This window comes from Bombus huntii, chromosome 8, assembly GCF_024542735.1.
Source record: "Bombus huntii isolate Logan2020A chromosome 8, iyBomHunt1.1, whole genome shotgun sequence".
NCBI classification, from domain to species: domain Eukaryota; kingdom Metazoa; phylum Arthropoda; class Insecta; order Hymenoptera; family Apidae; genus Bombus; species Bombus huntii.
Genome location: NC_066245.1, coordinates 9,418,524 through 9,441,993, shown reverse-complemented (window position 1 = coordinate 9,441,993; position 23,470 = coordinate 9,418,524). Strand labels below are relative to the sequence as shown.

The 23,470-nt window shown below is 33.8% G+C and overlaps 3 protein-coding genes and 6 non-coding genes across 15 annotated transcripts in view; all 9 read left to right on the top strand.

Annotated features, from left to right (window-relative positions):
• The first annotated feature begins 2,464 nt into the window (after positions 1 to 2,464).
• Positions 2,465 to 2,536, top strand: Trnag-ucc (transfer RNA glycine (anticodon UCC)). The gene has a single exon. It is a non-coding gene; the product is annotated as a tRNA-Gly (tRNA).
• A 261-nt stretch (positions 2,537 to 2,797) lies between these two features.
• On the top strand, positions 2,798 to 2,869 carry Trnag-ucc (transfer RNA glycine (anticodon UCC)). The gene has a single exon. It is a non-coding gene; the product is annotated as a tRNA-Gly (tRNA).
• A 1,034-nt stretch (positions 2,870 to 3,903) lies between these two features.
• Positions 3,904 to 3,975, top strand: Trnag-ucc (transfer RNA glycine (anticodon UCC)). The gene has a single exon. It is a non-coding gene; the product is annotated as a tRNA-Gly (tRNA).
• Positions 3,976 to 4,243: 268 nt separating this feature from the next.
• Positions 4,244 to 4,315, top strand: Trnag-ucc (transfer RNA glycine (anticodon UCC)). Its single transcript has one exon. It is a non-coding gene; the product is annotated as a tRNA-Gly (tRNA).
• Positions 4,316 to 4,400: 85 nt separating this feature from the next.
• Positions 4,401 to 4,472, top strand: Trnag-ucc (transfer RNA glycine (anticodon UCC)). The gene has a single exon. It is a non-coding gene; the product is annotated as a tRNA-Gly (tRNA).
• An 88-nt stretch (positions 4,473 to 4,560) lies between these two features.
• Positions 4,561 to 4,632, top strand: Trnag-ccc (transfer RNA glycine (anticodon CCC)). Its single transcript has one exon. It is a non-coding gene; the product is annotated as a tRNA-Gly (tRNA).
• Positions 4,633 to 5,195: 563 nt separating this feature from the next.
• LOC126868313 (apoptotic protease-activating factor 1) lies at positions 5,196 to 12,961 on the top strand. 3 transcript variants are annotated; one of them, XM_050623637.1, is made up of 12 exons: positions 5,196 to 5,344; positions 5,935 to 6,172; positions 6,267 to 6,441; positions 6,644 to 6,772; positions 6,849 to 7,163; positions 7,239 to 7,474; positions 7,558 to 7,687; positions 7,784 to 8,869; positions 8,939 to 8,991; positions 9,073 to 9,946; positions 10,025 to 10,423; positions 10,481 to 12,961. In XM_050623637.1, exons 2-12 carry the CDS (start codon positions 5,985 to 5,987, stop codon positions 10,991 to 10,993), a joined length of 4,098 nt encoding a protein of 1,365 aa, XP_050479594.1. In that variant the 5' UTR covers positions 5,196 to 5,344; positions 5,935 to 5,984; the 3' UTR covers positions 10,994 to 12,961. The 3 variants fall into 3 exon arrangements, with proteins under 3 accessions (XP_050479594.1, XP_050479592.1, XP_050479593.1); XM_050623635.1 differs by having other exon boundaries at positions 6,635 to 6,772; XM_050623636.1 differs by lacking the exon at positions 5,196 to 5,344 and having other exon boundaries at positions 5,929 to 6,172; positions 6,635 to 6,772.
• A 939-nt stretch (positions 12,962 to 13,900) lies between these two features.
• Positions 13,901 to 17,112, top strand: LOC126868337 (uncharacterized). Of its 2 annotated transcripts, XM_050623678.1 has the most exons (4): positions 13,902 to 14,144; positions 14,757 to 14,797; positions 15,570 to 15,766; positions 16,081 to 17,112. In XM_050623678.1, exons 1-4 carry the CDS (start codon positions 14,060 to 14,062, stop codon positions 16,133 to 16,135), a joined length of 378 nt encoding a protein of 125 aa, XP_050479635.1. In that variant the 5' UTR covers positions 13,902 to 14,059; the 3' UTR covers positions 16,136 to 17,112. The 2 variants fall into 2 exon arrangements, with proteins under 2 accessions (XP_050479636.1, XP_050479635.1); XM_050623679.1 differs by lacking the exon at positions 14,757 to 14,797 and having other exon boundaries at positions 13,901 to 14,144.
• A 363-nt stretch (positions 17,113 to 17,475) lies between these two features.
• LOC126868321 (synapse-associated protein 1-like) overlaps positions 17,476 to 23,470 on the top strand; it is a 95,473-nt gene continuing 89,478 nt past the window's right edge. For 2 of the 4 annotated variants that reach the window (XM_050623656.1, XM_050623657.1), the window contains exons 1-4: positions 17,476 to 17,788; positions 21,944 to 22,141; positions 22,388 to 22,426; positions 23,185 to 23,270. In XM_050623656.1, coding sequence (XP_050479613.1) covers positions 17,652 to 17,788; positions 21,944 to 22,141; positions 22,388 to 22,426; positions 23,185 to 23,270 — 460 coding nt within the window. In that variant the 5' untranslated portion in view covers positions 17,476 to 17,651. The remainder of the gene's footprint in view (positions 17,789 to 21,943; positions 22,142 to 22,387; positions 22,427 to 23,184; positions 23,271 to 23,470) is intronic. The other 2 variants (XM_050623654.1, XM_050623655.1) reach the window with 2 other exon arrangements.

Genomic DNA, 23,470 nt, shown 5'->3' with positions numbered 1-23,470 from the left:
AGTGAGTTGTTTTTTTTTTTAGTCTTCATCCATAGATTTTCTCAATGTGAGAATTGATTGTAAAGAACTTGTAAATAAAAAAAAATTTCATAGATGTGTGAAGAATACTTGGTACTTGATGAGACACATGAAAGCAAGCTGTTTAGAGTATGTCAGAGATGAGAGGACACCGGAGCCTCCCCTCCGAAACTTTGGGAAAATCCATAAAAATTGTAATTAAAGTTTACAGCTGTAATTAAACAATTTGCCGTTATTCTACCCAATTGTATTTATTTGAGATTTGTGACAATGAGCTTGGGCTTAAGGCGACAAGTTGCCGAACGTAGCTGCGGTCAACGGGACGAACGCTCCGTCTAACATAGTAAAATATTTCAACGGTTCCCTCGGACAAAATGATTACCAGATGTCGATGCACCTACACAGCATAAGTTCAGCTATCCTAAGGACTCGCGATGAACCTTAGGATTTTGTTAATTAAGGTTCTTCGAACGGACAAGCAGCCTTTGTCCCAAATTGACCAATTAACAGCAGCGTCAATTTCCCTCACTTTCCAAATGAAGACATCTCTCCACGAATCCGAGGATTTCGTGCTCTTAGACACACCCCATCATAGTTTCCCTCGACAGCGCCACCGTGACGGAAAGTCACTTTTCGCTGTTACGCGCTCTTGTACGAGTTAACTAACGTCTTGCTGGGTAACCATTAGAACTTGGACTTGGACGAAGAAACAAGCCCACTAACCCGTTGACCGCGGATGCGTTATCGAGTCTTAGACCAGAGTCACAAGTACCTAACCATCGTGAGTCTGCGCCAACTTTGTAACATTTTTATCTGTGTCAATAAACGTCCCTTCAGTGGTGTAAAAAGATGGATTGCTGCAGTGAAGAATCATCCCAACCTATCCCAAGCCCTCACCATGAGAGCGATAGGCCTCACCTCAGGCCCGGATTCCGATCGTGATTCGACAAGTATTTGAGTTATCGAATGAACAAAGAGTCTACAGCTACCCAAAGTTTTAGGAACATGTGCATCGAACGTAAGAAATAAGAAAGTAGAGTAGAAGGGGATATACTTGTAGGAATCAGTCAGAGCTAACAACAGTAATTCGAAAGAGAGAATTTGTTTCTTTTTTTATTTGGTAGAATTTTTACAATCAATTCTCATTGCGCATTATAAGTAAATTATTTTGGCGTGGTACTGTAACTTGGATTATAAGTGTTTATAGTATGAGAGAATTTTTGGAAGTGAAAAATGAAAAATAGAGTTTTTTTTTTTTTTTTTTTTTTTTTTAAAGCTGTTTATTTAAAACCCAATATATAATTTTGAATACATTATAATGTTCACAATAAACGGTGAATTTATATAACGGTGTCTTAGGCAAAGGTACCGATACGCAACGGTACGACGTAGCCATGCTGTAATATGTTGTTGACGCTTTACATTTTTCGTGTTGGATATATCTTCTGGTTTAAGCCGCTGGAGGAGCGGAGCTTCTATGTGATTTTGTTTTTACTTGTTGTTTTTGTCCTGGAAACTGGGTCGCAAAAACAGGACGCTTCGGTAGTATATTTTTGGGTGCTGTGGTGTTTGGGGGCGGGGTGGGGTAAAGGGAGAGGGAGGGGGATATTAAATAAATAAGTTTCTTTTAAAAGAAGGAGAATTGCAATAATTACAATGTTTGCACCTGTGTTGTACGGGGGCAGAATTGAGTTTTATCGGTTTAGTGGATTTTCTCTCTTATTTTATTATGGATTCAGTATCCACCAATATTTTTTTGAATTTTTTCTATGTTTGTCTTTGGTGTCTTTCAGAGGGAGGGCCATGTTGTATCTCCATCTAGTGTCTGCGGACTGGCCATCTAGGTTTTCTTCGTAAAGTATAGTTTGGGTTCCTATTTTTCTTTTTATGTGATAAATTATCGGGATGTTATTTTGGTCCTGCAGGTAGTTTTTTCCGTCAAGGTATGGGAAAGCTTCTGGCGGGATGTAGCCTGTTGTCAGAGTGTTTTTGTAGTATGTGTCATTTGGAAATAAGCAGCTGAAGATTAAACTATTTTCTTTTATCTTTGCCGCTTGCGCGAAGTGGTTTCGTATTAGCTTTAGGATGTGACAGTCTATGCGGTGAACGTTGGCTAGGTCGTATATTATTTTGTTTTTTATATATTTTTTGAATCCGCTGTGTTCGGATCTGTAAGTACTCAAGCAAGCCCTGATGCATTTTCTTTCGAATATGCGAATTTTTTCCATTTGGGAGGCTGATATGTTGTACCAGATTGGGCAGCCGTAGGTTATGATCGGTCTGATTAGTGCTTGATAGCATAGAATTTTTGCTTTCCTGTCGAGATGTTTGGAGTGGAATAGATTTTTCATTTTCCAAATGAAAAATAGAGTAAAAGCTTTGATTTGATTAAATTTCCAAATACGGCTCCCATAGAATTTCTCTATGTGAAATTCTTCCATCAACTGCGATGGTGGTGTAATGGCCAGCATAGTTGCCTTCCAAGCAGTTGATCCGGGTTCGATTCCCGGCCATCGCAGGTTTATTTTACTTTCACCAAGCTTAAATTTTTTTTATTTAAGTCGCTTTATCTACAGGCAGTAAATATCCTTAAAAGCGTAGGACTTCAACTACGATGGTGGTGCAATAGTGAGCGTAGTTGCCTTCCAAGCAGTTAATCCGGGTTTGGTTCCCGGCCATCGCAGTGGTTTGTTTTTTAGTTTTGAGACTTGTATTTTTTCTTCGAATAGTTCGTTTTTCCTTACCAGTGCCTTTTTGTTTGAACAATAATATTTCAACTGCGATGGTGGTGTAATGGTCAGCATAGTTGCCTTCCAAGCAGTTGATCCGGGTTCGATTCCCGGCCATCGCAGGTTTATTTTTTATTTTTTAAATTTGTATTCTTTATTTAAATACATAATTAGTTTATTCCCATTATTATCTTTTTATATAAACAACAATGTTTCAACTGCGATGGCGGTGTAATGGTCATTTTCCATAGCCTTCGCAGATGACTTAATCATCTACGTAGCAGGCCGCAAAACCAAAACAATAAGAACAGAACTCTAAGAACTTTTTGACAAAATTAACGATTACTACTATACATGAAAACTAACAATCAATGCAAACAAATGCGAAAACATGCTATTTAGACCCAAGTCAAGTGCCCAATAGAAAGAGAACACTGTAAAAAATTTCAACTAAGAGAAAAAGCAAACGAAGGGGAGCTCGTACCACATAAAAATTGCGTAAAATATTTAGGCGTAAATATAGACGACATATTAAACTTCAAGCAGCACATCGAAATTCAACTTTCCAAAACCAGCAAAATTCTGGAAAACAAAAAGATTATTCTACTCCAAACATCTCAATAGCAAAGTAAAAATCCTATGCAACCCAGCACTAATCAGAGCGATCATAAACTATGGCTGCCTAATCTGGTACAACATATCAGCTTCCCAAATGGAAAAAATTCGCATATTCGAAAGAAAATGCATCAGGGCTTGCCTGAGTACTTACAGATCCGAACACAGCGGATTCAAAAAATATATGGAAAATAAAAGAATCTACGACTTAGCCAATATCCACCGCATCGACTGTCACATCTTAAAACTAACAAGAAACCACTTCGCGCAAGCTGCAAAGATAAAAGAAAACAGATTAATCTTCGGTTACTTCTTTCCAAACGACTCATATTACAAAAATACACTGACAACAGGTTACATCCTCCCCGAAGCGTTTTTATATTTAGACGAAAGAAACCTCCTCCAAGACCAAAATAATGTCCCAATAATCTACCATATAAAAAGAAAAATAGGATTAAAACAATACTCTACTATATAAATATTTTATTTTATGCAATTACAATTAGTTCTTCTGATATTCCAAATAAACTGCATTCATACTGCGATGGTGGTGTAATGGTCAGCATAGTTGCCTTCCAAGCAGTTGATCCGGGTTCGATTCCCGGCCATCGCAGGGTTTATTTTTTTATTTTTGAAATTTGTATTTTTTGTTCAAATACATAATTAGTTCATTCCCATTATTGTCTTTTTATTTAAACAACAATGTTTCAAGTGCGATGGTGCTGTAATGGTCAGCATAGTTTCCTTTCAAGCAGTTGATCTGGGTTTGATTCCCGGCCATCGCAGTGGTTTGTTTTTCATTCTTGAAACTTATATTTTTTCTTCGAATAGTTTGTTTATTCCCACCAGTGTCTTTTTGTTTGAACAATAACATTTCAACTGCGATGGTGGTGTAATGGTCAGCATAGTTGCCTTCCAAGCAGTTGATCCGGGTTCGATTCCCGGCCATCGCAGAGATTTATTTTACTTTCAAACGATTTTCTATTTTATGTATTTACAGTAGTTTTTCTGATAATCCGTACAACTAGTATTCATACTGCGATGGTGGTGTAATGGTCAGCATAGTTGCCTTCCAAGCAGTTGATCCGGGTTCGATTCCCGGCCATCGCAGGGATTTATTTTACTTTTGTACGATATTCTATTTTATGTAATTACGATAGTTTTTTTTTTAATATTTCAAATAAATAGTATTTATACTGCGATGGTGGTGTAATGGTCAGCATAGTTGCTTCCCAAGCAGTTGATCCGGGTTCGATTCCCGGCTATCGCAGGGGTTTATTTTTGGAGATTTTTACCGTATAATTTTTTGTATTAATAATAACAAGAACTTCGTAATAATTTCCTAATAGTTTATTATAATTATTTTGTAGCAATAAGAATATTTTACTAACCTCGAATGTGTCGTATTCAAAGAAGTTGTGAACATCTTTGATAAGGCTATACATTCGATTTCGGTAAGATACTATAACAAAATATTTGATTAAAAAAATATGGAGGTAATACTGAACATTTTTTATGAATAACAAATGCAGCAAAAAAATATTTGTAATTGTCTTATGGAAATTTTACTTCTGCGATATATCACGTGTAACAAAAACCGTGTTTCCTAACTTTTTCGTTACATTTCTGCATTTCAATCGTATTTTTGATCATCTTAAATGTTTAAATGTTCCTATTATCTACATTTTTTAACACTATCGTAATGGTTTTCGTTGAGAGAACTTTTGAAAAGTAACAGAATTGGCGGGAAAACTGTCATTGTGTGATAGCAACAACCAATCAAGTAACTATGAGTTCGATTTGTAGATTTGGCAACAATGGCAACGACGCTGCTTGACTCAGGCACGCGGTAATAGTCATTTACTTCAGTTAGTTCTAGATGGTGAAGTGAAGTTGCATTGAATGATAAGGCGATTATTTTATTTATCAAACAAAGGCCACGCAAAATATTGTACATTTTGAGCACAAACAGCATTAATCAGGTAAGATTGAATGAAGAATTATTTCTAAACATTTCCGAACCATTAAAGTCTTCGAATTTAATTTTGAAGTCATTGACCGAAGTATCCTTTGATTTTATGAAGTTACAGTTACAGGAAACGATACATTAAATAAGTAATTTTTATTACTATAAAAGTGTATTATTTATACAAGATATATAGAAGAATGAAACTTGTAACAAGATTATCTTTAAGAAAAACTTAGGTCTGTACATATGTATATATAACAAAGATAATATGTATTTTATGAATGTTGTATTATATTTTTTCGTTTGTAAATTCTTTCAAAATAGTACTTTTGTAAATAAAATATAAACATTTATTATACAGAACATTCTAAGCATAACTAATTTCATACCTTTACTGTTAGTTTAATTTATTATTTAAAATATATATAAAGTAGACAGGTAACAGATATTTTGTCAAGGTTTATTTCGCTTGAAAGCCATGATATCTCTATATTTAGGAATAAAAAATGACGTTCTATATATACTTTTATTACCTGAGAATTTTCATGTTAGAATTAGAGTTTTATTTCTCTTTGTATTTATAGATAATTTTATTAAAAACAGGACAAATGTAATGTAACAAAGCATATTTACAAAATATCAAAAATATAAAAATGGAAAAATTGCATAAACATATTCTTAGAAAGCTACGAGAAAATATAGTGGCTGATATGGATGTACATAATGGTATTATAAAGCCATTGCAATCAGAATATATATTAAGAGATCAGCACATACAAGAAATTGAAAAAGGTGCTTCTAAACAGAGAAAAGCTGAAATTTTATTAGATATACTTCCAAGGTATAAATTAGATATGGAATATAAAATTTGTTACATTTATGTAACAAGATATTTTTGAGAAGTTTAGTTTCCTTCATCATCCTTTATTTTTTAGTCGTGGTCCACTTGCATTTGATATTTTTCGTCAAGCTTTAAGACATCATTATGAATGGTTAAGTGATGATATGGATAAACTTGAAGAAAATGGAAAATCTTTTTCAGATATAAAGTATATGGGTACACCCACTCTTCCGCCAATTTCACCATTAACTGTGGTAAGAGAGGAAAAGGTATGTATATATGTTATTAAAACATCAGAGAGTTTATTTATTATTAATTGTGATATTTGTTATTATGCATGCACACTTATGGAAATCAATTATGTAAGTTTAAAAAGAAAAGTTATCACATAATTGTTAATGCCAATGTTATTCATTATGGATAATTTTTCTATAATGTTAAACTAATGGTTATTAATTTTAGATGAAACAGTTACAAAATTGCCTAGAAGAATTACAACCGAATGAATATATTGTACTCCATGGTATGAAAGGTTTTGGTAAATCGTCTTTAACAGCTAGCACATTAAAGAATAGTAAATTTATAAGAAATATATTTTATGTAAGTTGTCATACACTAAAAAATTATAAGCGCAATATTTGTCTGTAATTTATGTTATTCGTTATATTTCTTCCAGAATGAAGTATATTGGATCAAATTTGGACATAAGCGTTCAGTTGATGAAGATATATTAATTCAACTTAATAGACTATATCACCTTGTTAAGAACCTGGAAATATTACCAGATTCATATAAACCAGAATCTTTAAAGGATTCGTTGATCCACTTCTTGCAAGATTACTTTAGTAGAGCAAAACATTGCAATGCTTTGTTAATTTTGGACGATGTTTGTGATAAAAAAATAATTGACACATTTGATTTTGAATGCAAAACATTAGTGATTACAGCTGATCTTGATGTTGTATTGGAAAAGAGACCTTGTGTCATTGAAGTAAATTATTTTTCCTATCTGTATGTGATATTTATTTGTTTTAATAAACATACTATGGATATTATTTATTTACAGATGAATGATGGATTTACTGAAGCAGAAACTTTAGGTCTGTTCGCTAAGGTGTTAGATACAGAAGTGGAACAACTTCCTGTAGAAGCGAAACTAATTAATGAAGAATGTAAAGGGATGCCTTTATTAATAGCAATGTTTTCTGCGCAATTTGAAGAATTTAAACATGATATGAAGTTACATTCAAAGAGATGGAGATATTACTTGGATTCATTAAGAAATAAGGATGAAAAAAATCAGTAATATGTCAAACATATAAGTGTATATATTTAAATAATTTCATCTTGGAATAATATGAAATAATGTTTTATATGTTTTTTAGAGTAATTAAAAAATTCTTGGAGAAACAAGAAGCCATTTTTAATATGTGTATAGATCAGTTACCTCTTGAAATGAGAGAACATTATGAAGAATTAGTTATTTTTAGAGAGGATGTTAATATAACACCGCAGGTAATACAACTTCTAGTCTTACATCATTTAATAATTGTATGTAAAACATTCAAAATTGTATATTATTGTTGTATACATTATATATTTGCTTTATAGACATTGGAAATTTTGTGGGGAGGATCCCCTTTTCAAGTTGAAGAAATGATGCTTGATCTATGTCATAAATCGCTTGCTGCTAAACAGTGGAATGCAGAATTACGAAGTTACATTTATGGCGTACATGATTTATTACTTTGCCACTTACGAAAAAAATTTTCAGAGGTTGAATTAGTAGAAATGCACAAGTCATTGATTGAAAAATATCGTAAATATTGTAATGGTAATTTTGCGAAATTACCGGCAGATAATTACAGTTATTCCTATATTGGATACCATTTAGAACAAGCAAAATTATATAATGAGTTTCCTAATATATATTTAGATTTTGATTTTATTCAACAAGCAATAATTCATAGTGGCCTAAATAATTTATTGATCGATTTAAATAATTATAAAAAATATATTACCAAAGATTATGATCAAGTATATGAAATGCGTCTTATAGACTTGGAAAAATTCTTAGAAGAACAATCAAGTGTTATAGCAGAACATAGGCGTAAAAATTGTTTGGATATAGTACAAATTGCTTTGAGTCATCCTTATGAAGGATATGTTAAAGATACTGCCACTCAACTTGCAAAAGAAAGATCCAAGTATTTATATATATTTCATGCTAAAAAATTAAGGCACATGGATATGCCATTAAGTGAAGAAGTATTAACGAAAGTACACGCGTTATGTTTTACATGTGATCCAAACCTAATTTTAATTGGAAATGGAAGAGGTGAAATATTTTTGTGGGATATCTTTTACAAGAGGCAAAAAGTTTTCACTGGACATGACAAGAATTGTTGCATAAAAAAGATTATCATATCTAATGAAGGAGATTGTTTTTTATCGCTAGATGACCATGGTGTCGTGAAACTTTTCAGACTTTTTGATGACGAAAATTATAAACAAAATAATGTTGCTGTATTAAGTCCGAGACAAAAACAGTCTTTTTGGAGTGGAATTTTTACAAGTAAAGTTCCGCATGATGATAGTTCAGTAGTATTTTCTGTTCCTGGTGAAATTATATTGGATATGACATTTGCACATGACAGTAGTTCTGTTGCAGCTTGTACAAACAAAGGAACGATAAGGGTATAAATATATTTAAATAGAAGTTTATTAACATATTTTCATTAAATAAAATAAGATTCTTTTCTTTAGATTTGGGATCGCCGTGGAAATATATTATCAGATCATGGCCATAGCCCTCAAAGGTAAATTTAATAAAATTGTTTGTTTATACATTGTTTATATATTGGTAGTAGTATAAAAAATAAAAACATAAATTTTTGCAGTAACCTTAAAAATATAGCGTTTACAATGGGAAGTAATCTGGTTCATGTAATGGATGAAATACATGGTGTCCTAATATCGTATTGTAAACAAGGCGAAGAGTTTAAATATATATCACAATACAATGTAGATTTACAGAAAAAGAAAATTATCCTTTTCTGCAGTGTGCCAGAACAAAATAATTCTTTATTCATTGTTACTGAAGAGAAAGCTGTATATGTAAAATGGTTTAGATCACATAATCATATACACAGTTACAATAAGCAAACAAGAGCAAGTGTTGAAAATGAAAAAACTGTTTATGTTTGTGCTACTTTGACTAATGATGGTCGGTACATAGTCTTAGCTGATTCCAGTGGTTTTATAAATATATGGAATACAGATGTTGGACATCAGCCAATAGCTACTTATAGAAGTCGTGTCTCCTCCTTGGATACATATTGGTTAAGAGAAGAAGAATGTCACATTATTTGCGGTAGTGAAAATCAATTACTTCATAAGTGGAAACTTCCAGTAGAAGGAACTAGTACTTCAATAAGGAAACATTTATTTGATGCAAAAGTACAGAATTTTGGTGATGCTCCGGATACTATTGTTACAGAAACTCTGTCAAATACTATTATTACATTAGTCGATGATAATAAAATAGCAGAAACTGAACCTATTAATGCAAAAATAAATAACTTAATTCTTTATGCAGAGAAAATAATTTATGTCACTGATAAAGGCATTGTCAATATATTTAACATAAGGAGTAAGGAAAATATACCTGTATTAAACTTCACATCTAATGTGGAGTTAGTTGAAATTCTAGATATGAAAAGAGATCGCAACAATGATATACTCGTTTGTAGAGGAACTGATAATAACTTAAAAGTAAAATAAAATTGTATTATATATCAGAAATGATAAAATATTTCTAGATTGTCTTAATTTATATATTATCTTTTACAGGTGTGGGAAAACGTAAAACTAACGTATTTAATTGAAGATGCAGGATATATTATTGCAATTCATAAAGTTGATAAAGAATGTGTAGTAACAGTGACTAGAAATGGTATAATTACAATTTGGAATATTAATGGTACAAATTGGGTGCGAGTGGACATAGTAAAAAATCCAGACTCAGTTAGCATTTATAGTTGCTTAAGTTACCACAAAAGTTTTCTAGCTGTGTTAAATGAAAATGGAGATGTTGTCCTCTATAAATTACAACAAAATACAATGTCTTTGCCGGCATATATCAAAATAATTGAATATTTTAGAAAAAAATATACCCAGAAATTAACATGCTGCGAAATTTCGCAAAATGAGAAGTATTTAGCTATAGGTTTCGAAGATGGAGACATTTCTGTAAGTATTCATTATAAACAATTTCCCTAGCTAAATTACAATATTGTTACTTTTCAGATTATTGATACATCAACATCGGAAGAGATAAATAAATTGAGTTTTCATACAAGTTCTGTTACTCAGTTACGTTGGGCTCCATCTGTAATTGAAGTCCCAATTTTGCTTTCTGTAAGTTCCGACGAATTAGTTTGGTGGAACATTGCTTTAGCTCTATACATACGTAAACCGAAATGGCCATCGATACGAATAAATCGCAGCATTAGTACTCCTTCCGTTGGTATAAAAGGAAATATTACTCCAAATATGTCTACTAGTCAAAGCATAGACTCGTGTATCTTCAATATGCAAAATCAGGTAGAAGATAAAGATACTAAGTCTGACATAGATAAAGAAACTAAATTTTGGAAATTTAAAGAGGGTAAAAATCCTAACAAGCCAGCCTTATTAGGTGTTGTCGAGCTACCTTCGAATTTTTTTGCTAAAGTATGCATATCTACCGATTTTACAAAATTTGTCACAGTTGATATATATGGATCTGTTAGTACTTTTACATTATGTGGATATAATTAATGATAATTATTTTTATTAAATGGTTTTATAAATCAATTTAAAAAGATTTTATAATTAGTCTATTGAAATTATATTTGTTCTAATAATTTTACTTGCATATAAGTAAAAATTCGATATAAGCTCAATGCATTGAGTTTTATGAATGGTAGATATGACTACTACATTGAGATAAAATACATTACAAGTAGAAAAATAAGAAACTGATCAATGCTGATGATCATAATAACGATGGTGTTAAAATTTTATTGCATTTTTATACAATCTAATTGATTGATGCTCAAAACTGCACATGGGGCACATGAAAACTATTTAACAATATCCTAATATCACTGCCACATGCATTTATCAGAAAATTATAAGATCTCTTATTTATACAATTACACAGAAAAGCCATAGTTGCAGTTCCGACTACATTTTTTATAATGAATTTATAGACAATACAATTTTTGGACAGACCTTAGAAGTAGCTATATATTTTGAGTCACTTATAGTTTTTAGACCCATTTTTAGGTGACTCAAGTAAATGTAGCTTGTAAGGTTTATTCTATTTATTACTTGTACAAATGCTCTTTTTTACATATTTTAGATAATTATACTCAAGTACCATATAGGGTACATACAAATGCTAATATATCATTTATAAGTAAGTATTATTGCAATATATAAAATATATTGTGGCATTATATACACAATTTTTGTAAATACGGATAATTGTATTTTACCACAAAAAGTCGCAAAGAAATTATTCATTTTTAGCGATCAAAACTTTTATTATAAATACTAGAAAAATGCATAAAATATTTATATTACGTAATGAAACTAGAATATAATTTTATATAATTAGGAAATTTATTATCTTGTATTTCGATGTTTATTTTGTACTGTTTAAGAATAAATTACAAAGTGCTAAATTTGTAAGTCAACGATATGGAAGAAATTTCGATTTAAGTTTCTATTAATTTATAAATTATATTATAATAATGTTATAATTATTATACACTATTATAAATGTGCGGGAGTAAGTCTTTCATAATATCTTAAAAAAATCAAATTTCATTCAACAAATATAAAATATAAAGTAAATTTCTAATGTTTTATAAATTATGGGAAACTTTCATGTCTGATTTTTGCTTGTTCATCGAACAACGAAGTCAATACTATTTTCTGTCGTTATTTTATACTATGTGCCTTAAATGTATAATAGATACGTATATTTAAAGACGTCGAATGTTTAGCGTGTTTGTATATTTAAGTTATATGTTTAACAATCAATTTATGACGCAATTTCCTTTAAATAAGACTTAAGTTATGCATTTACTTTATATATTGAACATAGACTAAACATATACTAAATGCATGGCATAAAAATTATACCTAATTTGTATCATAATAATATGATAAAATTATACTATAATTTTAAAAATTATAGATAATTTTTATGCCATTCATTTAATCTCAGTGTTTTTTCAATTTTAGCAAACTTATTTTGTTCTATACAATTATAGTATTACTAAATATTCTAATAAGATAAATATTTAAAGATATAGCAAACAGAACAATAATGTATAGAGGGAAAGTTGTCAACATTACAAAGTACAATTATTGTAAAAGAATGAAATAAGATATATATTATACAGGTTGCATAAATTCTGACGCATTCGATGCATGCAATGACAAATATATAGTTATGTAGACGTCGAAATATTTATCAATTTTGTGATATAGGAATACACATGACCAATGTATTCAATGTTAACTGTGGTGCAATTTATGGGAGATGCGAACAATACCGCTGCTCATGAGTAAACCATAACGTTTGTCGGCCAAAATAAAGTTTGCATTCTCTCTCGTTGAGCTCAATTTTTAATAGCATTTATTGTACTATGTGCGATTTATTTTCATTTTACTTGATGTTATAAAGGCTATATACATTTTAATGTACATAAATAAAATACATTTGTAAATACATATTCTCGTTTCGTTCCCACGAGATCAACGTACCGAGAGCGGAATTGCGTTCTTAAAACGTGTTACCGCATTGCGATCCTCAACTCTACACGTGGTTAATATATTAATAGAACAGAATGACCATGCGACATACGATTTGGCAACTGCACACGCCGTTCAATTTTGTTCTCTAGGCCAATGCCAATACTATTTATATTATGGTATGTGTATTGTTAGTAGATGATATAGTGCATTATCGGTAAAGTTAGAGAATTAATTTGCTTATCGTACGTTAGAAGTTTACTCTATGAAAAGTTATACACCACTGCAACAATTCATATCTTCGAAGTGCCAGAAGTATTCGGAATGCATTTGTTGAATTCATAACTATATGTGTCTATTAATAAACGCATCACTAAATTCCATTAATTGGAGATGACGTGACAGATAAGTATAATTTAGATTACACGATAACATCATCATATCAGTTGTAGTCTTATCCTCAAATGACAATACGATAATTTCATCGAACTTTTAAATATAACCGCTCAAATCTAACGATAAATTAGATAAATTTGTACATTGTTAAACGAAACTTTAATATTATACGTGTAATATTTCCTTTATTTTGATAGATCTTTGATTGATCAAAAGTGGTTAGGAACGAGATTTTACCACGTGCTGTATTATTTTTAAGTATAGATTCGAATCGATATTTCTTGAAGGGTACTTGCACGTGCTAATAATCGCGCGTTGATTATTATATCGCTATTATCTGTAAATATTGATCGATCATGAGTGCATGTATGTTTAACATGGTCCTAAATAATCTACGATAGTACGTGCGAATATAAACCACACATACAGAGATACAGAGTACGTTTTAGACTAGCGGTTTAGGTCCCGGAAATCTGTGAGGGGAAAGGAAAGAGCAGACTACCCGTGCCACCAGCGCGGCTACCAATCGGTGCACTTCACGATATTCAGTCTCAGTGTACGGATCGTCTTACCGCTTGTACTTTCCGCGTTCACTCGTTTTGTGGCAGATCTTTAAGTAATTCATCTTCTAAGTTTTGTTTGCCTTTTGCCAATTACTGGCGTGTGAACGCGTGGAACACAATGTCGGTCGCCTACAAAAACACAATGAATGCGATTGGCAAGTTTGTGCCACAGAAGTTCCAGCCACTGTGGAATCACCCAGCTGGTTAGTAAGTTATCAATGATTATCCAGTTTTCTCAAGTAGTGACACGTGCGTACAACATATGCGCTCGTGTCACTGTGCATCACTCTCATTCGGTCGAAGGAGCAAAAAGTAGCATGTCGTGACGTCATACAAGCTTTAGGCATACCTTACTTTTTTACTGTCTCGCGTATCATACGATACTATAAATTTAGATAAACTTGACCGTCATTCATGTCTGTGAATATGTAAATCAATGCCATTCCGTGACACAATGTCTTGCATATCTGCTAGACCTTGGATAGTTTTATGCATTTTTCCTATCATGTTGCCTAGCGAATTTATACAATGTCAACGAGTTCAAAGTATTAATGATAACGCATTAATATTCACTGAATAAATATCTGAAAGCTTACGATAGATTAACTTTTTTGTAATTGGAATTTGGAACTTGTTGGAATGCGATTAAGTAACGTGTGTACGTTTTGAAATACTATTCACGTGAATTCGGAGATATGACACAATCGTTATCACTATACCACGAATTGATCGTATTTTATTTGTTTTTTCTTTTTTCGATTACATATGAGTAACATACAAAAGAAATACATAACAGCAATTCGACCTATTTTCAGGTCCGCAGACTATATTCTTCTGGGCACCAGCTTTTAAATGGGTCAGTAATATCTGAAGTTTTAACGTCTCTTGAAGTATTTAATATACATATGTATATTTTTTGACATATACACAGCGTATCAAATTGTGACAGGAGAAGAAAATCGTTAATTACGTTTTAAGATCTTTCCTTATCTAAATATACATACATAGTATTTCTTTCTCTAGTATAAATGAATCAATTTTAACATGAAATAGATTGTACGCGTGTTTCACGTCCTTCGTTGCGCTAAACGTTATAAAAATATTTCTCGACCGTGTATCCTCATGGACTTGATCCAAATGCGATGTTGATCTGGTAACGTTTGTTACGAAAGAAACTATGAATCTCGTTATTGTCATCAACATCACGTTTAATAATTCCGTAATGGCTTTACATTTCCACAATGGGGCATAGAATCAACCATATACATTCATCGTCGATACCTATTTTCTAACACAATATTAAAGAACAATAAAGGAAAATTATCTCGCGTAAATGTCACATACTCGTAACTTAGACAAATGTAAATTTCACGGATAATGTCTCTTAGGTATCACGCGCGCGTGCGTGCATATTTTATAACAAATCGCGGTCAATCTACCCAGCTGAATATAGGTCAGCCTTCTAAAGTAAATCATCCGAATATGATCTGCATTGTTGACCCTTTCGTTACTCCCCATTCTGTCGTGATACGCGCCTTATTTTCCTTCTTCGTTTCCTTCTCATTTTTTATAATATAATACATATGTATATATTTTAATTACGTTAAATCGGAGTTTGCAAATTACAGGGACTTGTAATAGCTGGCCTGAGTGATCTGCAGAGACCAGCAAGTCAAATCTCTGTTAGCCAATCGTCTGCCTTGGGCATTACTGGCTTGATCTGGACCAGGTACTCTTTAGCGATCACTCCGAAAAACTGGAGTCTTTTTAGCGTAAATCTCTTCGTCGCTATAACGGCTTTGTACCAAGTTAGTCGAGGAATAATGTAAGTCTATGTTTTATATGTTATGCAAGAATCTTTAAGTTAGCATAATAATAATCATATAATGATCTTTCTGTTCTGATGTATTATTTATAGCGGATATATCGATATGTTGATATACACACATATACATATGTCTTTCCATTTAAACATATATTTTCTATTCATTCGATGAACGTTAAACCAATATCATTATATTATGCGTTGTATGCACTACGTATGAATAAGCGATAAATTTCAAAGAAGTCGATATTAAATTACAAGATTCTATCTTATGTATATATTTTACGTGTCTGATTAAATGATATATTTTGCAGGTATCAAAGAGAACAAGCATCTTTAACTGAAACGGCGCTGGCGAAAGAAAAATAGTGACTATGTCAGGACAATGTACATTCCTAGAGATCCAAATACTTAAATGTATATATCTAGAATGTTAGAATCACTTTAGTGACTTGCGGAATTTATTCGACCTTTACGTAATTTCAAACAAGAGTAAAACACAAAGTTAGGGGAATTCATAATCTGCATTGATCATGAACTTCCAGTGACTATGAAAGTTTCATAGTTAAATTGTAAATATTACAAATTCTAGTAAATTGGTGTTATATGTATAAAAAAAGAATTAATCAACGTAAGCCGTAAGCAATCACTGAGATAACGGATATAAGTAATCATAAAATCTCGAAAGTAAGCAATTGCGAATTAGATAGATTAGACCAATTACAAAAAAAGAGATTAAATGTAATGTTCGAAAGTAAACGTTAAAAATGTCAACATTCAGGAACGCGAGACACCAATAATTGGAAAACTCAAAACTTTAAAATTTTAAACATTGATGGCCAGGAAGCAAACGATATAGATTGTCATGTTAGTCTGTTTAATATAAAATATGTTTGAATACGAAAAATGGGACAGTAATAGCATAAAATTCTTCATAAAATGTTCATATTAAGCTGTGATATTGAACATAAGATACTGTTCGTATCTTTATTTCATTTAGCAATGCACAAATTTTAAATCCTATACGAAGTACAAATGTACCAATGAAACACATAGAACATAATTTCAATGTGCAGTACAACACTTGAAGGCATATATTGTAAACTAAGACACCAATCTATAGTACATTAGTCTGTAGTAATATAATAGATTTAGGTGAATATGCTTACGTACATATCTACCTCTAATTTTAAGTAACAATGTACAATTTATTGGTCTTAACGATTCGCAACACTGATGCTGAAGCACTCGAAGAAGTAGGAAATGTACAAATTGTATACCAAGTTCGATAATGTTATCATTGCCTTGTATACATATAATAAAATAATATATTTTTCTAAAAACTGCTTCCTAATATTATTTTTTTCATGTTTAGTTTTATCGTTAGAAAAGTAAATCGTTATAATTCATGTAATTTTGTGAAATATACTATTCACTGCTTTTTGTATTTAAACTATGGCGCTAAAAATTACGCTCTATCTGAGAGAAAATTATACTAGTGTCCCTAGAAAATCTAGGAATATTTAAATTTGCAAGCACTGTTTATACGGCAATGTATAAATTACAACTTAGATTGTACAGGTTGTATTTTGCACGACGTACCACGATACCCTTCGAAATCGATTGCGATATTAGTTCCACCTTTTCCCGTTCGATACGGGAGACGCTACGATCGAGCGAATTACATTGCGCAATGTGAAGTGCGCTGTCGCACGTAGATCCGCGCAGTTCGTGGTTGCGCGACCGTTGAAACGGATAAGTCTTCGTCGTCATTCGGTCCCGCAAGGGTTTCCAGTAACGTTTGTGCTAGCATAGAGGATAGAAAGGAGGCAAAGATATTACGCTCATATTCAAGAGTGAAGTAATTGTCGCATTGTAATTGAAAATGTTCACCGGTTTAACGAATCAGGTGTCTACATGGATGGGAAAAAAAGGAGAAGACGCCGGCACAGAATTGCCGACTGAAGAGGCGAAACTTCCCACGGGTGCTGAAGGAGGAGAAGATCCAGATAGAAAAGACAGGTATCGTTATTAACCTATATTATCGTCTTACTATTGAATGTCGTAACCTCTTTCAGACGAATATCATCCTGACATTCTGTAAAAACGAACCTCGTAACAATCGCACCTATAACATTCCCTCCTTTATAGAATCGTGTATTGCGTTTTAATTTTCGTAGAAATACGTTTTATTTGTCGTGTAGATACAGTTATTTTCAACAGAGAATGCATAAGTCATGATCGAACGTCAGACACGCGTATATGCTCTTTTTGCGCATCTGCACAACGCGTTAAAAGTTTTACATTCGATCTTGAATATAGTTTTCGGATTAGATCGATAACATTCGTATTTCTCTGCTAATATAAATTACTTACTGGACGGCAATATGACGTTTCATAAAGCGGAATGAGGTTAAGATACGCGGTGGTCATACATTTATATAATGCAGTACAACTGAAAAGGAGACTAGTAAGACAGCATTGGGATTAGATAAGTTTATCTCTGTTCTCTTAACTCAAAATTGAATGTCAATAAGATACAACTGCGTAACTGCACAATATGCATTTATCTTTTTCTTTCCATATATCGAAAATACATCTTAATTTGTAAAACTGCATCGAATGACAACAGCATTAATGACAGATACAAAACCCTACTATTATTACCCCGTATGTATCATACGGTGGTTTCATTTTCGTTCAAAATTACTCCAATGAAGAATTCCATGTCTCGATTCATGCATATCTGCTAAGGGTATCAATTAATTTCTTTGAAGCACCAAGAAAGCAGAAACTCCCTGTTTCTTTTTTAATTCCAAATTTTAATCCCAAATTTTCAAAGCGACATTTTGTACAAAATGTACGTCACGATACATTATTCTCTATTTCCATTTTATGAGATCTGATATTAAACGTTACAAGCGTCTATATGTTACATCACACTCTTCTCGCCTCCGTAACTTTCCTCGATATTCCTAGCGATATAGTTTATACTTTTCGCTTGGAAAATGCGAGATTTGTCGCCGGTTTGCATAGGCGTTATCGAATAACTTGGTAATTGAAACCCGTTTATACAGTTATTTCCTAAAAGTTATGTCGGCAGAAATGGATTTCGGGAATAGGATTGCATGGGTCGATGGAACGTCATCGCGTTACACAAATCGCTATCACAAATTTCCTAATACGATCTCACGTATGCGTTTACTAAATCGCATTACTAAATCTACCAAACCAGTCGACATGACTAATTCGTAATTTTTCATATGTCATATAAATGCGTTTGTTGGAAGTTGAATGATTTTTCGTTAAGTACACGTATGGGTAAAGCCTTGTTTTTTGTTCTTGGTATCTGTATTTTTTCGTCTATTTTCCATTTCGATTTCTTGGGTAGGAATTTCGCATCTTCCTGGTTGGTAGTACTAGTGTTAACCCCCGTGTCAGCGCTCATTGCGCCGAAATCAATGCGCCATTCAATGGATTTCTTTTTTTATCAATCTAAAATTTAACGTTTAATCGAAATAATCTGTACTTGTGTTCCATTCTCTGTTCTTACTTTATTTTATCGTTCCCATGGTTTTTAGTGTATTTTTGCGAAATATACGAGTCACGATACCTTTATACGTATTAAGCGTATTCTTAACAACGTGAAATGAGTTTCCTCGCGTTGGCCAAGTGACTCACAATAGAAAGTCAGTTCCCTTTCTCCGCTTTACGACGAGAATTCGATTTTTGTTTTTCACCTCTGCACCCGCCCGTATACGCGTTGCGAGCATCGAGAGACTTTTTTCTCTCTTCTTTTTTTTCCCCCCAAAGAGTCACGGTTTCACCCGTTAATTTAATTCCCTTTATTCGATCGCGTCCGACTATTTTTCCTTGGACGACTGGGTGAAGGTGAAAAAAGCACGACGTTGCCGATGAACACAGCTTTCCAAGTCAGATACGTTATCGAGCTGCCTCTTGATTCGACCGTGCCACTCGTCTTCTATGAAAGACGTAAAAAAGAAGAAGAGAACGAGAAAAATAAAAAAAAAAAAAAAAAAAAAAAAAAAAGGAAGAAATACCAAGAGTGGGAAAAAGGAAAAGAAAATGAGACGAAAGATCGTGGTCGTTTTCATCGATCGTACGAACGAAACAGTTTCACGAGAGGGAATTTCTCGATACAGTTTGCCCGGTTGATTATATTCTGCACATCTTCGACATACTGTTCCAGTATGCATCGTTGATGAACATGAATTTCGTCAAAGGCGTGGAAGAATTTCCGGCGTGGAAATTCTGCTCGTTTGGAAAAATTGTTTCCCCGTTGGAAGATCGGAAGCAATGTTTTCTAAGAAGTCGGCGATATAACGCTATATACGTGATTGAACGATGGTGTAGTCGAGGATTCGAACGAGCTCCATTCGTGTACGAAGAAACAGCGATGTTTCCATAAAGGAGTGGGGGGCGGTCGTAATCTTTTATATAGGTCGCAATCGATACCACCGCAGTCACCCTCCCACGAAACTGTTAAATTTCGTATAATAGTAATGAGACCTCGTAATTTTTTCCTTTCTCCCATTTCTCTAATATTTATTGCTACTTTTATTCTCTGTCATATTTTTTCCTTCTTTTTCCTCTTTCGTTGGTTTTTCTTCTTTTTCTTCTTCTTCTTTTTTTTTTCTTTTTTCTTATTTCATGGTTTAACGACGAACGAAGAGACGATAAATTTTCTAATTCTTCCTCGATCATAAAATATTTTAGGGAAATACGTTTGTTCTTTCGACGAACGGCGAGTTATTGATAAACGAAAATAATTGCAACGGCTCGATGCGCATTTCATACCGCGATATTGATACGGCTCTTCGAGGTTTGTACGCGGAATTCCGAGGAGTGGCGTTAATAGTTTCCATGTTTAATAAATTATTTTTACAATAAACCATGATGAAAGATGGTAACCATCGATGCATAGTGGTGTAAGTCGGGCCACTGATATTTTTCATAAAACAGAGAAAACGTGTCGTCTGGTTATCGTTGTAAAGAAATTTATTTAATTACGACGATACAGACACGATACTCTCACGATAAGAGTTGAAATACGTGGCTATTCCAAATTCGTAAATTCTCGATTTACCCCACAATGATTTTTATTTCGTCTTTATTTACGATTCCGATCGAGTACGGTAAATTTTCGAGAAAATCGATGCATTGTTATCAATAAAAATTAATTAGAGCAAGGAAATGATACGTATCTGTGGAAAAGGTCGTTCGTTGTTCAACCATTTGCTAAGAATCAAGAAAAACGGTGCTAGGGAGATGAAATTTTTCACGATCCTCAGCCACAGATCTCTCCATCGATTGGACAAAATTATAACATCGGTAAATCATTTATAAAAGCCGCGGTACTATTTATTAAACGAGTTACAGTTGCCACAGTGTTTCTCGTTGCCCTTGTTACTTAACTCGATCACGTTGACCCGTTTTTCCACCTAACATATTTACAGCGAATAGGCAGGAATCGAAAGCACACTTTGCAGTACGTTCTCCTTCCATTGGCCTGTTTCCCTGCAACGTTAGGTAACCATGGCGAGAAGGCAGCCTCGAAGAGTTTGGGCAAATAGTAAAAATGTGAAGCACGTCACGATGTTTATACAGTTCTCAAAATTTCAGCGAAAAAGCTGGTCGACTCGGCGAATTTCCCGCGTTTCCTCCTACTGTAATTATTATTATATACGCGAACGAGGAATAATGGAGCAGGATAAGTACGACGATCAGGATAAATGCCTGGTGAAATTGTATCGCGTTAACGTCTCTTAATAACGACGTTGCTAGACGATGCGCTTTTCCAACTTTCTCGTTCAAGTTATTACCTGCAACTCGCAGTTCGAACTTTGCCACGTTACACGATAACGCGATTAAAAAAAGGGAAGAAGAAAAAGTAAATAGACTGGGCTAATTATCGCTGTATAAACCAGCGCGAAAATAGAAAAACACTCGTTCGCAGCGAACGCTCTCTCCCGTTCGACTTTCCTTTCCTCTGTCTTCCCTCGTGTGTGACTTTCTGTTTTGACATATCGGTTTCTGATTTCTTTCTTTTTTTTTCTTTTTTCTTTTTTAGTTTCGTATTACGGTAGCTGTACAATGTCGAACGAATCCCATAGTTGCTGCGTTAAATTAAAGAAAAGTCGTTCCTTTTGTGCGTAGCCCGACCAGAAGCATGCTGGTTGGTGTAAAATCGCAGATGACAGGCTGGTTCAGCGGAGGAATTCCGGGATTGAGCCGCGGTGCTGGACAGGGAGGTGACGGCGAATCACAGGCGGGAAAACCTATGAACGGAGCCCAAATGGCGCAAAATACCGAGAGCACCGTAGCCGAACAGACGAAAGACGACGACGCCAGCAGGTAAGAACTCTTGAAACGTTTCGTCCATTCTTCTGCCCAACTATGGAAAATGGTAGTAACTGCGATAAGCGTAATACGAATTTCTTGGTATCTTCGAAGATGTAGTTAAACGTAACACACAAGCTAAATAAGTTATTAATATATTTTCTGCTTTTTAGATAAGATAGTGAACGTAGTAAGCTATACATACATATATGTGAATTTCCTACAAATTGTTTGTTTAATCGATACTGTCTTTCTCCATAGTTGGACAAACTTGTCAGAAGCAGTCTCGACCGTACCACGGTGAGGTTTTTTTTGGAAATGATACTGCGATCCTTTGCGGTTCCAGCGAAATTCGACATTTTATTGCGATCCTGTCCGATAAAGTTACTTTAAGGCAGCTCCGATTTGGCTATGTTTTATATCTCGATTCGCGTTATCGCACTGTCAATGTTTATGCAAATTCGTATCTTCATCGTCGCGACGAAATAGAACCCGAACAGAGATTTGTCGCTTTATTCTACGATGATACAACGAGTACGTTAATTTGGATATTCTCGCGTATTTTGTATATCTCCGCACATTTAGATTGCCCAGGAATGCACAAAATTATGCTTGGCTAGATTAAACTCGCGCTTTGACGCGAACGAGAGTGCGTTTTATACGCAGAAAACGAATGAAGCGAGAATAGAATGTTGAGTCGAGCTGGGCGTGCGACTGCGAAGGATCGATTAGTTAAAGAGTTAACAAGCACATTTGTGATGGCTCCCACTGTTGTTAGAACAATTTACACGCTTCTTTTTTAATTATTCGATCAATCGATCGATAAGGTAAGCGTAGGTATTGGAAATCAAGGTAGCTTGTACACCGTTTAAGAAGCCATTGAAGTTCACTTGACACGTTAATGCACTGCGTAATTTATTTTCTTTCTTCACGTATACTCGATCTCTGCATCCTACGTTAAGCTTTCTGAAAATCGCTGTAGGATAGCGTTGATTGCACGACAAAGTGCAACCTTCCTCGTAGTTCCTCGTTCAGTGTTTTTCTCGTCGTATTTACAGCGCGACTGGCGGAGCTGACAGTGGTCCCGCGAGTTTAGAAGGTTCTCCATCCGAGGACAAGGAAGGACAACAGGCATTCGGTGGAGGTGAGTCTCCGTAAAATTTTTCTCGTCGTTTTCTCTACTTTCTGGCGAGTGAGTACGAACGGCAATCGGATACGTTACGTATTAATAAAATCGAAACGTTATGCAGGATGGCGTGCGAGCGATAGAGAATGTCGTAAGAATTTGTTTGTTCGACGCTTGATGCTGATACTCCGCGATGTTTCGGCGCCGATCATTTCTAA

Excerpts from the sequence above, each read along its gene's own strand:
- LOC126868313 (XM_050623635.1), top strand. The coding sequence starts at position 5,985 with ATGGAAAAATTGCATAAACATATTCTTAGAAAGCTACGAGAAAATATA. Across the intron at positions 7,164-7,238 it reads AGAGACCTTGTGTCATTGAA|ATGAATGATGGATTTACTGA; the intron begins GTAAATTATTTT and ends ATTTATTTACAG. Across the intron at positions 7,688-7,783 it reads ATGTTAATATAACACCGCAG|ACATTGGAAATTTTGTGGGG; the intron begins GTAATACAACTT and ends TTTGCTTTATAG.
- LOC126868337 (XM_050623678.1), top strand. The coding sequence starts at position 14,060 with ATGTCGGTCGCCTACAAAAACACAATGAATGCGATTGGCAAGTTTGTG. Across the intron at positions 14,145-14,756 it reads ACTGTGGAATCACCCAGCTG|GTCCGCAGACTATATTCTTC; the intron begins GTTAGTAAGTTA and ends ACCTATTTTCAG. Across the intron at positions 15,767-16,080 it reads CAAGTTAGTCGAGGAATAAT|GTATCAAAGAGAACAAGCAT; the intron begins GTAAGTCTATGT and ends TATATTTTGCAG.